Consider the following 17,312-nt stretch of genomic DNA (forward strand, 5'->3'; position numbering starts at 1 on the left):
ACAATACTATATTCCTATACTATAATCCTATACTATGATGCTATACTATGATGCTATACTACGTATAATGCTATAATATAATAGTATACTATACAGTAATACTATACTACAATGTAATGTAATACTGCACATACTGCTATAATACAATTATATATACAATTATATAATATAATAGTATACTATACTGTAATGGTATACTATCATGATATGCTACATATAATGCTATAATATAACGCTATAATATAATTGTATACTATACAGGGCCAGAAGTATACAGAATGGTGTCATCTGCGTAGAGGTGGATCAGAGACTCACCAGCAGCAAGAGCGACATCATTGATGTATACAGAGAAGAGAGTCGGTCCAAGAATTGAACCCTGTGGCACGCCCACAGAGACTGCCAGAGGCCCGGACAACAGGCCCTCCGATTTGACACACTGAACTCTATCAGAGAAGTAGTTGGTGAACCAGGCGAGGCAATCATTTGAGAAACCAAGGCTATCGCGTCTGCCGATGAGGATGTGATGATTGACAGAGTCGAAAGCCTTGGCCAGGTCAATGAATATGGCTGCACAGTATTGTTTCTTCTCGTTTATAGTGATAGATAATGAATGATATTATAATGACATACTATAATGATATACTCTGTATAATGATATACTATAATGATATACTCTTTACATTGATATACTGTAATGATATAGCATAATGCTGTACTTTAATGTAATAACATATGCTATAATGCTATAATATAATGCTATAGTATGATGATGTACTATAATGCTATACTATTATGATACACTATAATAATATAATATAATTCTATACTATAAAGCTATTCTATAATATCATGATATACAATAATATAATGATATATTATAATGCAATAATATAATACTAAACTATAATGCTATACTATAATATTATGCTATACTACAATGCTATACTGTAAAATAATGCTATAATATAATGCTATGCTATAATGTTATACTAAAATATAATTATGTAAGGCTATACAATAATACTATAATATAATGCTATACTATAATGATATACTGTAAAATAATGCTATAATATAATGATATACTATAATGACATGTTATAATGCTATAATATAATACTATACTATAATACAATACTATAATGTTATAATATAATACTATACTATAATACAATACTATAATGCCATACTATAATACTATACTATAATGCTATACTATAATGCTATGATGTAATACTATACTATACTGTCATACTATAATCCTATAATATAATACTATACTATAATTCTATACTATTGTGCTATACTGTGTACAATGCTGTAATATAATGTTATAATATAAAGCTATACTTTAATACTATGTACAATGCTTTACTATAATACTATAATTTAATACTACACTATGTACAATGCTATACTATAATACTATAATTTAATACTACACTATGTACAATGCTATACTATAATACTATAATTTAATACTACACTATGTACAATGCTATACAATTTCAGGTTGGACCTGGTGTGAAATTGACCAATAAAGTGGACTTAAGATGTTTCAGCTGCTAGAAGGATGCTCATCAGAAAGTAAAAGAAAATTCCACAGACTTGAGTTCAATCATTTATACTCCCATGTGGTTCCTTGAAACAACACTCCAACCCTTTGATGAAGCCCTAAAGGTTCAATACTTTGTTTCACTAAAACCAACAGAACATTTTGTGTGGAGTCGTCCTTTCCGCAAACAGCAGGGATAAATCATTGAGCTTTTCCTTGTTGTCACACATTGTGCTGGTTGAGTGAGATAATGAACAGGAGATGCATAGTGCTGTGACAATGGAGCCTGCTCCGAAATGCATCAGTATTAAAGGTAACATTTATTGAAGTGAATTCAGTTGCCGAACTCCTGAACTGTCTTTTAGCTTTTCAGTTTTAATTCCCAAGGTACTGAGCAGCACTTCAGTGGTACAGATAATATTTGAAATCTCGGTTAGCGCGCCAGCACACAGCCAATACGTAAGCTTTAGCTCAAGGGGATAACAACTAGTAGACACATACCTTATGTCCTCATCTGAGGTGAAAAGGACGACTGCCCGAGCGTAACGGGTGTCCAGAAGCAGCCTGATGATCTTGTCGAAGTTCTCTTGCTTGTGATTGTGAGGGATCTTCAAGGACTGGGCGATGCAGATCCCACCTGAAATTAAAAGTAATGAGCTTCAGGTGAGGTACCACAAATTGGGAGAATAACCTTGAACAAGAACGTCACCTACTAAAAACTACAAACATTACATCTGTAAAAACGAAATAAAATCTGTAAAAATGCTATAAAATCTATAAAATGTCAAATAAACATATAACCTATGAACTTCCAGTTTGTGAAGCTAATTACGTAAGGGCGACCTCTGTGCAGCTATAATAGCCAGACTGTCTAAACAATTTGTTAGTTTTCATCAAACCACATCCAGCCAATTACCAAACATCCTCATACACATTGATTTGAACATTACAATGCTGAACAATATGAACAATGGCACATAGACATGTTGAAAATGAATAAAGATGGGTTTATACATCAACGTTGATTCAACCAGTGTGTGTCCAGTGGGAAGGCTTTTGCACACAGTTATTCAATGCATTAAATATTAAATAAAAAATAAAAATAGAAGGGCTAAGACAAAGTTAATCATCACACAAACATGACTCACAGAGAGGGCTAAGACAAAGTTAATCATCACACAAACATGACTCACAGAGAGGGCTAAGACAAAGTTGATCATCACACAAACATGGCTCACAGAAAGGGCTAAGACAAAGTTAATCATCACATAAACATGGCTTACAGAAAGGGCTAAGACAAAGTTAATCATCACACAGACATGGCTCACAGAAAGGGCTAAGACAAAGTTAATCATCACATAAACATGGCTTACAGAAAGGGCTAAGACAAAGTTAATCATCACATAAACATGGCTTACAGAAAGGGCTAAGACAAAGTTAATCATCACATAAAAATGGCTTACAGAAAGGGCTAAGACAAAGTTAATCATCACACAAACATGGCTTACAGAAAGGGCTAAGACAAAGTTAATCATCACATAAAAATGGCTTACAGAAAGGGCTAAGACAAAGTTAATCATCACACAGACATGGCTCACAGAAAGGGCTAAGACAAAGTTAATCATCACACAAACATGGCTCACAGAGAGGGCTAAGACAAAGTTAATCATCACACAAACATCGCTCACAGAGAGGGCTAAGACAAAGTTAATCCTCATACAAACATGACTCACAGAAAGGGCTAAAACAAAGTTAATCCTCACACAAACATGGCTCACAGAGAGGGCTAAAACAAAGTTAATCCTCATACAAACATGACTCACAGAGAGGGCTAAAACAAAGTTAATCCTCATACAAACATGGCTCACAGAGAGGGCTAAGACAAAGTTAATCATCACACAAACATGGCTCACAGAAAGAGCTAAGACAAAGTTAATCATCACATAAACATGGCTTACAGAAAGGGCTAAGACAAAGTTAATCCTCACACAAACATGGCTCACAGAGAGGGCCAAAACAAAATTAATCATCACACAAACTTGGCTCACAGAGAGGGCTAAGACAAAGTTAATCCTCACACAAACTTGGCTCACAGAGAGGGCTAAGACAAAGTTAAGCATCACACAAACTTGGCTCACAGAGAGGGCTAAAACAAAGTTAATCCTCACACAAACTTGGCTCACAGAGAGGGCTAAGACAAAGTTAATCATCACACAAACATGGCTCACAGAGAGGGCTAAAACAAAGTTAATCCTCACACAAACTTGGCTCACAGAGAGGGCTAAAACAAAGTTAATCATCACACAAACTTGGCTCACAGAGAGGGCTAAAACAAAGTTAATCATCACATAAACATGGCTCACAGAGAGGGCTAAGACAAAGTTAATCCTCACACAAACTTGGCTCACAGAGAGGGCTAAAACAAAGTTAATCATCACACAAACTTGGCTCACAGAGAGGGCTAAGCCAAACATGGCTCTCAAAATCGCTTCTATTACATGCATTTATGTTATGGACTGCAATATTAGTATCAGCTTCTGGGAAAATACACATTTCTGCTCAAAATGTGCAAAATTTCACCGGTGTGTTGAGTTAAAATGAGATCCTTATTATTGCTTGGAGTAACAGAGATCACCCAAAAGCATTGAAAAAGACACCTGCTGAAGCCGGAGACTTCCTCAGACACCTCAAACATTTACAACATCATGTATTCACAGCTTCCCATTGACAGCAGCATGCTAACTATCTCCGCAATATTTATTTGACAGACTTTTAAAATTGAGGGCATGCAGAGTTATATCACCCTCTAACCAGGAGCAGCCCTTTCAAGAGCATGGAGCCTCACATCCAGAACAGTAATAAAATGAAGTAGGTCTACCCTGGATAGCAAAAAGCTATAACGTATGGTGGCCTGGAGAGATAAAAAGCAAGGCAGTATATTATATTGCTGTGATGCTAAATAAACTGCATGGTTAAAATAATTCTGGTGCATCCAGCATATTTGAAGTTCCACAGCGTGTTCTGTCCAGGCCTACAAGCGAGGCACACGCACGGCATTCTGTTGGTGTTGTCATGACTAAGAGTATTCCCGGGGAAGGAACCTCATGTTGTGAGGGTTGCATGCAACCAGCAATGGACCCAAAACATTATACAGTAACTGGATGTTTGTGGCACAAAGTACAGATACTGATTATACAGATCAAGGAGAACATTTTATTTACCAACTTTTTATTTACCTAATTACTAGTTTATACTTGTTTTACTTGTGTATGATCATTATGTTATTATTATATTATTACTCAATACTATATGTATGATTGCATTGATCGTCTCACAATCTAATGTGGATTCAAGCCTTCTAAAACAGGTAAATAATACAAATTACACAATGGACATAGAACTACTGCATCAGAGGAGAAGTCCATTAATAGACTCTGAATGGTGTCTCTGCGTTAAGACACAAACCTAAGCTCCCCTGACCACTTGGATTGACCTGAGATGACGGAATTGATCTATCGATCTATTGTTAGCCGACCAAATACATTTATCCGGAGAGGATGTCACCGCACATTCAGAGATTGAGTTTAACACAGTCTATGAGTTTAACTCATTTTATGTTTGCTTCGAGGCAGACAATACCAAGTTATTCAGGAGGACTCTTGCTGTTCCGGATGACCAGGTCCTTTCACTCTCCCCGAAAGTGACGTGAAGAAAAACTCTCAAAAGAGTGAATACCCACAATGCCGCCAGCCCAGATGTGTGTGCTGACCAGATGGCGGCCATCTTCTCAGACTTCTTCTAACTGTCCCCTCTCCCAGGCTGTTGTCCCCATCTGCTTTAAAGGAGACCACAATCGTCCCAGTGCCCAAGAAAAACAAGGTGACATGCCCAAATGACTATCTCCCCGTCGCACTCACCTCAGTCATCATGAAGTGATTTCAGAGGCTGGTTACGGCCCACATCAAGGCTAGCACACTGGACCCACTCCACTTTGCCTACCGTTCAAACAGCTCCACTGAAGGTGATATTTCTATAGTTGTTCACACTGCCCTAACACATCTGAACAAGAGGAACACCTACAATGCCTTCGGAAAGTATTCAGACCCCTTGACATTTTCCACATTTTGTTACATTACAGCCTTATTCTTAAATGTATTTTTTTTTTAAATCTCATCAATATACACACAATAGCCCATATTGACAAAGCAAAAACAGTTTATTTTGGAAATGTATAAAGAATTCAGACCCTTTACTCAATACTTTGTTGAAGCACCTTTTGGCAACAATTACAGCCTCAAGTCTTCTTGGGTATGAACATACAGCTGGCGGGTTATACACTCAATCGGCAGGACAGAACAGCAGCCTCTAGTAAGCCACGGGGCGGGGGCCTATGCGTATATGTGAACAACGATATCTAAGAAAGTCTCAAGGTTTGGTTCGTCTGTGGTAGAGTATCTCATGATAAGCTGTAGACCACACTATCTAACGAGAGAGTTTTCATATGCATTTTTTGTAGATGTCTACATACCACCACAGACCGATGCTGGCACTTAAACCACGCTCAATGAGCTGTATACCGCCATTAGCAAACAGGAAAACGCTCATCAATAGGCGTCGCTCCTATTGGTCGGGGACTTTAATGCAGGGAATATTAAATCAGTTTTACCTCATTTCTACCAGCATGTTAAATGTACAACCAGCGGGGGTGGAAATCTAGACCACCTTTACACAGAGACACGTACAAAGCTCTCCCTCACCCTCCATTTGTCAAATCTGACCTCAATTCTATCCTCCTGATTCCTGCTTACAAGCAAACATTTAAGCAGGAAGAACCAATGACTCAGTCTATAAAACAGTGGTCAGATGAAGCAGATGCTAAGCTACAGGACTGTTTTGCTAGCACAGACTGGCATATGTTCTGGGATTCTTCCGATGGTATTGAAGAATAACCATCAGTCACTGGCTTTATCAGTAAGTTCATTGAGGACTATTACAGACTAGAAAGGGAAGCACAGCCGAGAGCTGCCCAATGACACGAGCCTACCAGATGAGCTAAATAACTTCTATGCTCGATTCGAGGCTCTCCACAGCCGATGTGAGTAAGACCTTCCAACAGGTCAACATTCACAAGGCCGCAGAGCCAGACGGATTACCAGGACGTGTACTCCGAGCATGCGCTGACCAACTGGCAAGTGTCTTCACTGACAGTGTCAACCTCTCCCTTGTCTGAGTCTGTAATACCAACATGTTTCAAGCAGACCACCATAGTCCCTGTGCACAAGAACACTAAGTTAACCTGCCTAAATGACTACCGACTCGTAGCACTCATGTCTGTAGCCATGAAATGCTTTGAAAGACTGGTCATGGCTCACATCAACACCATTATCCTATAAACCCTAGACCCACTCCAATTTGCATACCGCACCAACAGATCCACAGATGATGCAATCTCTATTGTACTCCACACTGCCCTTTCCCACCTGGACAAAAGGAACATTTATGTGAAAATGCTGTTCATTGACTACAGCACAGCATTCAACACTATAGTGCCCTCAAAGCCCATCACTAAGCTAAGGACCCTGGGACTAAACACCTCCCTCCTCAAATGGATCCTGGACTTCCTGATGGGCCGCCCCCTGTTTGTATGGGTAGGCAACAACACATCCGCCAAGCTGATCCTCAACACAGGGGCCCCTCAGGCTCATCCTGTACTCACTGTTCACTGATGACTGCACGGCCAGGCACGACTCCAACACCATCATTAAGTTTGCTGATGACACAACAGTGGTAGGCCTGATAACCGGCAACGATGAGACAGCCTATAGGGAGGAGGTCAGAGACCTGACCGTGTGGTACCAGGACAACAACCGCTCCCTCAAAGTGATCAAGAAAAAGGAGATGATTGTGGACTACAGGAAAAGGAGGACCAAGCACTACCCCATTCTCATCGACGGGGCTGCAGTGGAGCAGGTTGAGAGCTTCAAGTTCCTTGGCGTCCACATCACCAACAAACTAACATGGTCCAAACACCAAGACAGTCGTGAAGAGGGCACAATAAAACAGGAGACTTAAAAGATTTGGCATGGGTCCTCAGATACTCAAAAGGTTTTACAACTGCACTATTTGTAGCATCCTGACAGGTTGCATCACTGCCTGGTATGGCAACTGCTCGGCCTCTGACCTCAAGGCACTACAGAGGGTAGTGCGTACGGCCCAGAACATCACAGGGCAAAGCTGCCTGCCATCCAGGACCTCTACACCAGGCAGTGTCAGAGGAAGGCCCTAAAAGTTGTCAAAGACTCCAGCCACCCTAGTCATAGACTGCTCTCTCTGCTACCACACGGCAAGCGGTACCAGAGCTTCAAGTCTAGGTCCAAGAGGCTCCTAAACAGCTTCTACCCCCAAGCCATAAGACTCCTGAATATCTAGTCAAATGGCTACCCAGACTATTTGCATTGCCCCTTGGTATTTAGGCCACAGAGTTCAATCTTGGTTTCATCAGACCAGATAATCTTGATTCTCATGGACTGAGGGTCTTTATGTGCCTTTTGGCAAACAAGCCGCCTGTCATTTGCCTTTTATTGAGGAGTGGCTTCCGTCTTGCCACTCTACCACAAAGGCCTGATTGGTAGAGTGCTGCAGAGATGGTTGTCTTTCTGGAACGTTTTCCCATCTCCACGTTGGAACTCTAGAACTCTTTCAGAGTGACCATTGGGTTCTTGGTCACCTCCCTGACCAAGGCCGTTGTCCCCCGATTTCTCAGTTTGGCCGGGTGACCAGCTCTAGGAAGAGTCTTGGTGGTTCCAAACTTATTCCATTCAAGAATGATGTAGGTCACTGTGTTCTTGGGGACCTTCAATGTTGAACTTTTTTTTTTGGTACCCTTCCCACGATCTGTGCCTCAACACAATCCTGTCTCGGAGCTCTGGACAATTCCTTCGACCTCATGGCTTTGTTTTTCTTCTAACTTGCACTGTCAACAGTTTGACATTACATAGAGCAATGTGTTACTTTCCAAATCATTTCCAATCAATTGAATTTAACACAGGTGGACTCCAATCAAGTTATAGAAACATCTCAAGGATGATCAGTGGGAACAGGATACACCTGAGCACCATTTTGAAGGATCTTAATACTTATTTAAATAAGGTGTTCTGTTTTTTATATACATATGCAAATAAATACATATATATATATATATATATATATATATATATATATATATATATATATATATATAACTGTTTTCACTTTGTCATTATGGGGTATTATGTGCAGACTGCTGGTGAAATTGTTTTATTTATTTGTTCCTACACTTTGCTACTGGATCCTGGACTTCCTGATGGGCAGACCACAGGCAGTAACAATTGGCAACAACACCTCCTCCACACTGAATCTTAATAACACAGTGTCCTCAGTCCTCTGCTGCTCCCTGTTCACCACTTGGCTTTGCACAAGACCACCTCCATCATCAAGTTCGCTGACGACACCCCAGATGTAGGCCTGATAACCAACAACGACGAGTCAACGTGTAGGAAGTAGGTAATCGAACTGGTAGTGTGGTGTCATGACAACAACCTCCCCCCTTAACGTGATCAAAACAAAGGAGTTGATTGTTGACTTCAGGAGGGTACATGTCGTGATCCACATCAATGGGACTGTAGTAGAGGGCGTAACAGCATCTTTACTTCCTAAGGCGACTGAAGAAATTCAGCTTGCTGCACCAGGTCCTCTCCAAATACTACTGCTGCACCATCGAGAGCGTTGCTGGTTGCATCACGGCCTGGCATGCCAGCGGGTGGTGAAGATGGCCCAGTACATCACTGGAACTGTGCTCCAACTCATCTACTCGAAACGGTGCTTGAAGAAGGCCCGCAGCATCATCAATGACCCCACGAGCAGTTCTCTCCTTTACTGTCGGGCAGAGGGTTTTGGAGCATGAGGTCTGATACCAACAGGCTCAGAGACAGTTTCTATCTGCAAACCATCAGCGTGTAGAGCACTTGAACTGGACTGACCACCTGCTCTGATTCTCCGCATCTTAGTACCCATGCACTCAATCACTCACACACACACACACACACACACGCGCGCGCACGCACGCACGCACGCACGCACGCACACACACACTCTTATTATACTGCTCAGTTTATATCCATCCCCCCCTTCCCCAAAATACATGTGTAAATACTGGACTATAAATTGTACCTTCCTGTATTATACTGATGCTAAAATGTTGATTGTATTCCACTGAACCATTTACTTTATGTTCGTATTATTTTATTAGTTGTTATTGTTGTGCAGAAGGAACCAGCAAGTAAGCATTTTGTTGGACGATGTGTACCATGCCTATCCCGTACATTCGGCAACAACAAAAAAATATCAATCTTGAGTAAATTGACAAAGAAAGACAATTATAATTCATCCCTCCAGCTTGATTTAGAGCCAACTATCACATATAAAACCATTCTCAGCTTTGTGCATGTAGTAATCCATGCCTTTGTACGTACCATGCGTAGCATAAACTATTATCAAGAGCGCCTCATTTGATAAGTAAACATGTAGTCTTCACTGTATTCATCTGTAGATGTACAGCAGATGAGTTTTCCCTTCCTCTGAATGAAGACCTGACCCTCTGCATTCCCTGACCCTCTGCTTCTTTAGCAACATATTGGTGCAATACAAAACGCCAACAGGAGACAAATAGGTGAGGCATTATTATATTTTTAAATGACCAGAATGCTAGATGGAAGTGGTTCCTTTGGGGGTGGGGGGGAGAGAGAGAGAGAGAGAGAGAGAGAGAGAGAGAGAGAGAGAGAGAGAGAGAGAGAGAGAGAGAGACAGACAGAGAGAGAGACAGACAGACAGAGAGAGAGAGCACATGAGAGACTGCGAGACCTCAACCCAGTCTCTCAGAGCGTTCACAGTCAGTCCATTGATACACCTATCAGATCACAACAAAATCAGAGTATAAAGTACTTGAACAGAGCAATACTGAATCATGAAGCATGAAGCCAAAGGGATTACACAATATTAAGAAATGCTATAGACGGAAGGAAAGTGAAAATCTACAAAAAACAATTAGGCAACGACAAATTCAATCCCTTTTAGACAACTTCCGGGAGAAAACATTTCACTGTAATAGTGAAGGTGTAAACTTGGCAGTAGAAAACCTAAACAGTATATTTGACCTTTCAGGTTCCCTATCAAATCTAAAAACAATGACAAATGGTTTGATGAAGAATGCAAAAACCAAAGAAAGAAATTGAGAAACCTATCCAACCAAAAACATAGAGACCAAGAAAACATGTGGTGATTCACTATGGTGATTCACTAAAACAATACAAAAATACACTACGGAAAAAGAAGGAGCAGCATGTCAGAAATCTGCTCAATATAATTGAAGAACCCATAGAATCTAACCCTTTCTGGCAAAAATGTGAACACACTAAACAAACGACAACAAGATCTCCAAAAGGAGATCTATAGGTAAACCACTTCTCCAATTTTCTTTGTCTCTTTAACAAAACAGCAGGATTTTCTATTTTAAAAAGGCCTGTGGCTAAACTTAAACTCTTTAAAAGCATCCTTAGCTCTGGCATCTTCCCCAGTATTTGGAACCAAGGGCTGATCACCCCAATTCACAAAAATGTAGAAAAACTTGACCCCAATAACTACCATGGGATATGCGTCAACAGCAACATTGGGAAAATCCTCTGCATTATCATTAATAGCCGACTTGTACATTTCCTCAATAAAAACAATGTACTGAGCAAATGTCAAATTGGATTTTTACCAAATGACCATATGACCACGTATCCACCCTGAACACCATAATTGATAAACAAACAAACTAAAACAAAGACAAAGTCTTGTCATGCTTTGTTGATTTCAAAACAGCTTTTGACTCTTGAATTTTATCGTGAGGGCTATGCAAATTGATGGAAAGCGGTGTTGGGGGGAAAATATACGACATTATAAAATTCATGTACACTATTTTTCAAAATAAAAAACACATTTTTCTTTACACAAGGCTGTGGGGTGAGACAGGGATGCAACTTGAGCCCCATCGTCTTCAACATATTATCAACAAATTGGCGAGGACACGAGAACAGTCTGCAGCACCCGGCCTCACCCTACTAGAATCTGAAGTAAAATGTCTACTGTTTGCCTATGATCTGGTGCTTCTGTCCCCAACCAAGGAGGGCCTACAGAAACATGTAGATTCTGCACAGCTTCTGTCAGACCTGGAACCTGACAGACCTGGACCCTGACAGACCTGGGCCCTGACAGACCTGGGCCCTGACAGACCTGGCCCCTGATAGACCTGGGCCCTGTCAGACATGGGCCCTGTCAGACATGGGCCCTGACAGACATGGGCCCTGACAGACCTGGTAAATCTCAATCACAAATACAAATTCCTTCTAGACACCGTTGCCCTAGACCACACAAAAAAAACGATACCTATCTTGGCCTAAACATCAGCACCAAAGGTAACTTCCACAAAGTTGTAAATGATCTGAGATTAAAGGCAAGAGGGGCCTTTTACGCTGGCAAAAAAAATCAGTTACAGAACCTTAGCAACCAATAATTCAAAAAATGGGACAAACACCAAATTGAGACTCTGCATGCAGAATTCTGCAAAAACATCCTCGGTGTACAACGTAAAATAGCAAATAATGCATGCAGAGCAAAATTAAGCCGATCAAAATCCAGAATAGATACGACAAATTCTACAACCACCTAAAAGGAAGTGGTCTTTGACTATGTACAGATGTAACAGGAAAGATTCCGTCCCCTCGCCTGACCCGGGCTCGAACCAGGGACACATCAACAACAGTCACCTACAAAGCATCGTTACCCATCGCGCCACAAAATCTGAGCTGCATTTCCTAACCTCCTGCCCAATGTATGCCCATATTAGAGAGACATATTTCCCTCAGATTACACAGATCCACAAAGAATTCGAAAACAAATCCAATTTTGATAAACTCCCATATCTACTGGGTGAAATTCCACAGAGTGCAATCGCAGCAGCAAGATTTGTGACCTGTTGCCACGAGAAAAGGGCAACCAGTGAAGAACAAACTCCATTGTAAATACAACCCATATTTATGCTTATTTATTTTATCTTGTGTCTTTTAACCATTTGTACATTGTTAAAACACTGTATATATACACTGCTCAAAAGTCAATCACACTTCTGTGAAATCAAACTGTCCACTTAGGAAGCAACACTGGTTGACAATAAATTGCACATGCTGTTGTGCAAATGGAATAGACAACAGGTGGAAATTATAGGCATTTAGCAAGATACCCCCAATAAAGGAGTGGTTCTTCAGGTGGGGACCACAGACCACTTCTCAGTTCCTATGCTTCCTGGCTGATGTTTTGGTCACCTTTGAATGCTGGCGGTGCTTTCACTCTAGTGGTAGCATGAGATGGAGTCTACAACCCACACAAGTGGCTCAGGTAGTGCAGCTCATCCAGGATGGCACATCAATGCGAGATGTGGCAAGAAGGTATGCTGTGTCTGTCAGCGTAGTGTCCAGAGCATGGAGACGCTACCAGGAGACAGGCCAGTACATCAGGAGACGTGGAGGAGGCCGTAGGAGGGCAACAACCCAGCAGCAGGACCGCTACCTCCGCCTTTGTGCAAGGAGGAGCACTGCCAGAGCCCTGCAAAATGACCTCCAGAAGGCCACAAATGTGCATGTGTCTGCTCAAACGGTCAGAAACAGACTCCATGAGGGTGGTATGAGGGTCCGACGTCCACAGGTGGGGGTTGTGCTTACAGCCCAACACCATGCAGGGCGTTTGGCATTTGCCAGAGAACACCAAGATTGGCAAATTTGCCACTGGCGCCCTGTGCTCTTCACAGATGAAAGCAGGTTCACACTGAGCACATGTGACAGACGTGACAGTCTGGAGACGCCGTGGAGAACGTTCTGCTGCCTGCAACATCCTCCAGCATGACCAGTTTGGCGGTGGGTCAGTCATGGTGTGGGGTGGCATTTCTTTGGGGGGCCGCACAGCCTTCCATGTGCTCGCCAGAGGTAACCTGACTGCCATTAGGCACCGAGATGAGATCCTCAGACCCCTTGTGAGACCATATGCTGGTGTGGTTGGCCCTGGGTTCCTCCTACTGCAAGACAATGCTAGACCTCATGTGGCTGGAGTGTGTCAGTAGTTCCTGCAAGAGGAAGGCATTGATGCTATGGACTGGCCCGCCCGTTCCCCAGACCTGAATCCAATTGAGCACATCTGGGACATAATGTCTCGCTCCATCCACCAACGCCATGTTGCTCCACAGACTGTCCAGGAGTTGGCGGATGCTTTAGTCCAGGTCTGGGAGGAGATCCCTCAGGAGACCATCTGCCACCTCATCAGGAGCATGCCCAGGCGTTGTAGGGAGGTCACACACACTAATGAGCCTCATTTTGACTTGTTTTAAGGACATTACATCAAAGTTGGATCAGCCTGTAGTGTGGTTTTCCACTTTAATTTTGAGTGTGACTCCAAATCCAGACCTCCATGGGTTGATAAATTTGATTTCCATTGATCATTTTTGTGTGATTTTGTTGTCAGCACATTCAACTATGTAAAGAAAAAAGTATTTAATAAGAATATTTAATTAATTCAGATCTAGGATGTGTTATTTTAGTGTTCCCTTTATTTTTTTGAGCAGTGTATACACATATGACATTTGTAATGTCTTTATTGTTTTGAAACTTCTGTATGTGTAATGTTTACTATTAATTTTTATTGTTTATTTCACTTTATATATTCACGTTATATATTATCTACCTCACTTGCTTTGGCAATGTTAACACATGTTTTCCATGCCAATAAAGCCCTTGAATTGAATTGAATTGAATTGAATTGAATTGAATTGAAAGACAGAGCGAGAGAGTTGGAGAGAGAAAGATAGATATTGTTGGTGTCTGTTTTATGGCAAGGACAAAACGTTACTGTTCAACTCAGCCAGTGTGTGTTTGTCATATCAATGGTCGACATCTTTGTAAACAACTTGGTATTTTCCATTACCGAGGCTCTGCGTTTAATGACACAGCAAAACACAAGGTCAGTGCCCAGAGAGAGAGCGAAAGAGAGAGAGAGAGAGAGAGAGAGAAAGTGAGAGAGAACTAACCTGACCCCAATTGAACTGGTCGGTCACTGCTCTGAAAACATGGAGAGAGAACTAATTTGAGACCAACTGAACCGGTCAGTCACCACTCTGAAAACACGGAGACAGAACACATCTAAGCCCAATAAACAGGTTGGCCACCGCTCTGAAAACTCAGGGAGATAACTCATCTGAGCCCAATTGAACCGGTCGGTCACCTCTCTGACAAGACAGACAGGAGGCTCAAATAAATACAAGACTGTGTTTATCAAAGCTTCAAAACGCACACCTGGGTTCAAATGGTGCTTGTTTTCATTTAAAATATTTCAGCTGAGCTTGACTGAGCGTGGCCTGGTGAAGTAGAACAAGTGGTCCCTAAATGGAAAACTCTAAATCCATCTGGGTCTCCAGCTAGGGTTACAGAATTTTTTATTTATTTCACCTTTATTTAACCAGCTAGGCTAGTTGAGAACAAGTTCTCATTTACAACTGCGACCTGGCCAAGATAAAGCAAAGCAGTTCGACACATACAACGACACAGAGTTACACATGGAGTAAAACAAACATACAGTCAATAATACAGTAGAAAAAAATAAGTATTTTTACAATGTGAGCAAATGAAGTGAGATAAGGGAGGTAAAGGCAAGAATAGGCCATGGTGGCGAAGTAAATACAATATAGCAAGTAAAACACTGGAATGGTAGCTTTGCAGTGGAAGAATGTGCAAGGTAGAGATAGAAATAATGGGGTGCAAGGAGCAAAATAAATAAATAAATAAATACAGTAGGGGGAGAGGTAGTTGTTTTGGCTAAATTATAGATGGGCTAAGTACAGGTGCAGTAATCTGTGAGCTGCTCTGACAGCTGGTGCTTAAAGCTAGAGAGGGAGATAAGTGTTTCCAGTTTCAGAGATTTTTGTAGTTCGTTCCAGTCATTGGCAGCAGAGAACTGGAAGGAGAGGAAGAATTGGTTTTGGGGGTGACCAGAGAGAAATACCTGCTGGAGCGCATGCTACAGGTGGGTGCTGCTATGGTGACCAGCGAGCTGAGATAAGGGTGGACTTTACCTGGCAGGGTAATGTAGATGACCTGGAGCCAGTGGGTTTGGCGATGAGTATGAAGCGAGGGCCAGCCAACGAGAGCGTACAGGTCACAATGGTGGGTAGTACATGGGGCTATGGTGACAAAACGGATGGCACTGTGATAGACTGTATCCAATTTATTGAGTAGGGTATTGGAGGCTATTTTGTAAATGACATCGCCGAAGTCGAGGATCGGTAGGATGGTCAGTTTTACAATGTTATGTTTGGCAGCATGAGTGAAGGATGTTTTGTTGCGAAATAGGAAGCCAATTCTAGATTTAACTTTGGATTGGAGATTTTTGATGTGAGTCTGGAAGGAGAGTTTACAGTCTGACCAGACACCTAGGTATTTGTAGTTGTCCACATATTCTAAGTCAGAACCGTCCAGAGTAGTGATGTTGGACAGGCGGGCAGCTGCAGGCAGTGATCGGTTGAAGAGCATGCATTACGTTTTACTTGTTTTTCAGAGCAATTGGAAGCCACGGAAGGAGAGTTGTATGGCATTGAAGCTCATCTGGAGGGTTGTTAACACAGTGTCAAAGAAGGGCCAGAAGTATACAGAATGGTGTCGTCTACGTAGAGGTGGATCAGAGACTCACCAGCAGCAAGAGCGACATCATTGATGTATACAGAGAAGAGAGTCGGTCCAATAATTGAACCCTGTGGCACCCCCATAGAGACTGCCAGAGGCCCGGACAACAGGCCTTCCGATTTGACACACTGAACTCTATCAGAGAAGTAGTTGGTGAATCAGGCGAGGCAGTCATTTGAGAAACCAAGGCTATCGAGTCTGCCGATGAGGATGTGATGATTGATAGAGTTTGTTATCGATGGCGGTTAAGATATCGTTTAGGACCTTGAGGTGGCTGAGGTGCACCCATGACCAGCTCTGAAACCAAATTGCATAGCGGAGAAGGTATGGTGGGATTCGAAATGGTCGGTAATCTGTTTGTTGACTTGGCTTTCGAAGACCTTAGAAAGGCAGGGTAGGATAGATATAGGTCTGTATAAGTTTGGGTCAAGGGAGTTTCCCCCCCTTTGAAGAGGGGGATGACCGCAGCTGCTTTCCAATCTTTGGGAATCTCAGACAACACGAAAGAGAGGTTGAACAGGCCAGTAACAGGGGTGGCAACAATTTCGGCAGATCATTTTAGAAAGAAAGGGTCCAGATTGTCTAGCCCGGCTGATTTGTAGGGGTCCATATTTTGCAGCTCTTTCACAACATCAGCTGACTGAAATTGGGAGAAGGAGAAATGGGGAAGGCTTGGGCGAGGTGCTGTGGGGGGTGCAGTGTTGTTGACCAGGGTAGGGATAGCCAGGTGGAAAGCATGGCCAGCCGTAGAAAAATGCTTATTGAAATTCTCAATTATAGTGGATTTATCGGTGGTGACAGTGTTTCCTATCTTCAGTCCAGTGGGCAGCTGGGAGGAGGTTTTCTTATTCTCCAAGGAATTTACAGTGTCCCAGAACCTTTTTGAGTTTGTGTTGCAGGAAGCAAATTTCTGCTTGAAAAAGCTAGCCTTGGCTTGTCTAACTGCCTGTGTATATTGG

The 17,312-nt window shown here is 41.9% G+C and overlaps 1 protein-coding gene across 4 annotated transcripts in view; it reads right to left on the minus strand.

Annotated features, from left to right (window-relative positions):
- grm7 (glutamate metabotropic receptor 7) overlaps positions 1-17,312 on the minus strand; it is a 397,328-nt gene that overhangs the window by 174,597 nt on the left and 205,419 nt on the right. For all 4 annotated transcript variants that reach the window (XM_036984246.2, XM_036984247.2, XM_090242041.1 and 1 more), the window contains exon 3: positions 2,057-2,192. In XM_036984246.2, the coding sequence (XP_036840141.2) occupies positions 2,057-2,192 (136 nt within the window). The remainder of the gene's footprint in view (positions 1-2,056; positions 2,193-17,312) is intronic.

Source organism: Oncorhynchus mykiss, chromosome 7 (assembly GCF_057628025.1).
Source record: "Oncorhynchus mykiss isolate SJ-2025 chromosome 7, ASM5762802v1, whole genome shotgun sequence".
Taxonomy (NCBI): domain Eukaryota; kingdom Metazoa; phylum Chordata; class Actinopteri; order Salmoniformes; family Salmonidae; genus Oncorhynchus; species Oncorhynchus mykiss.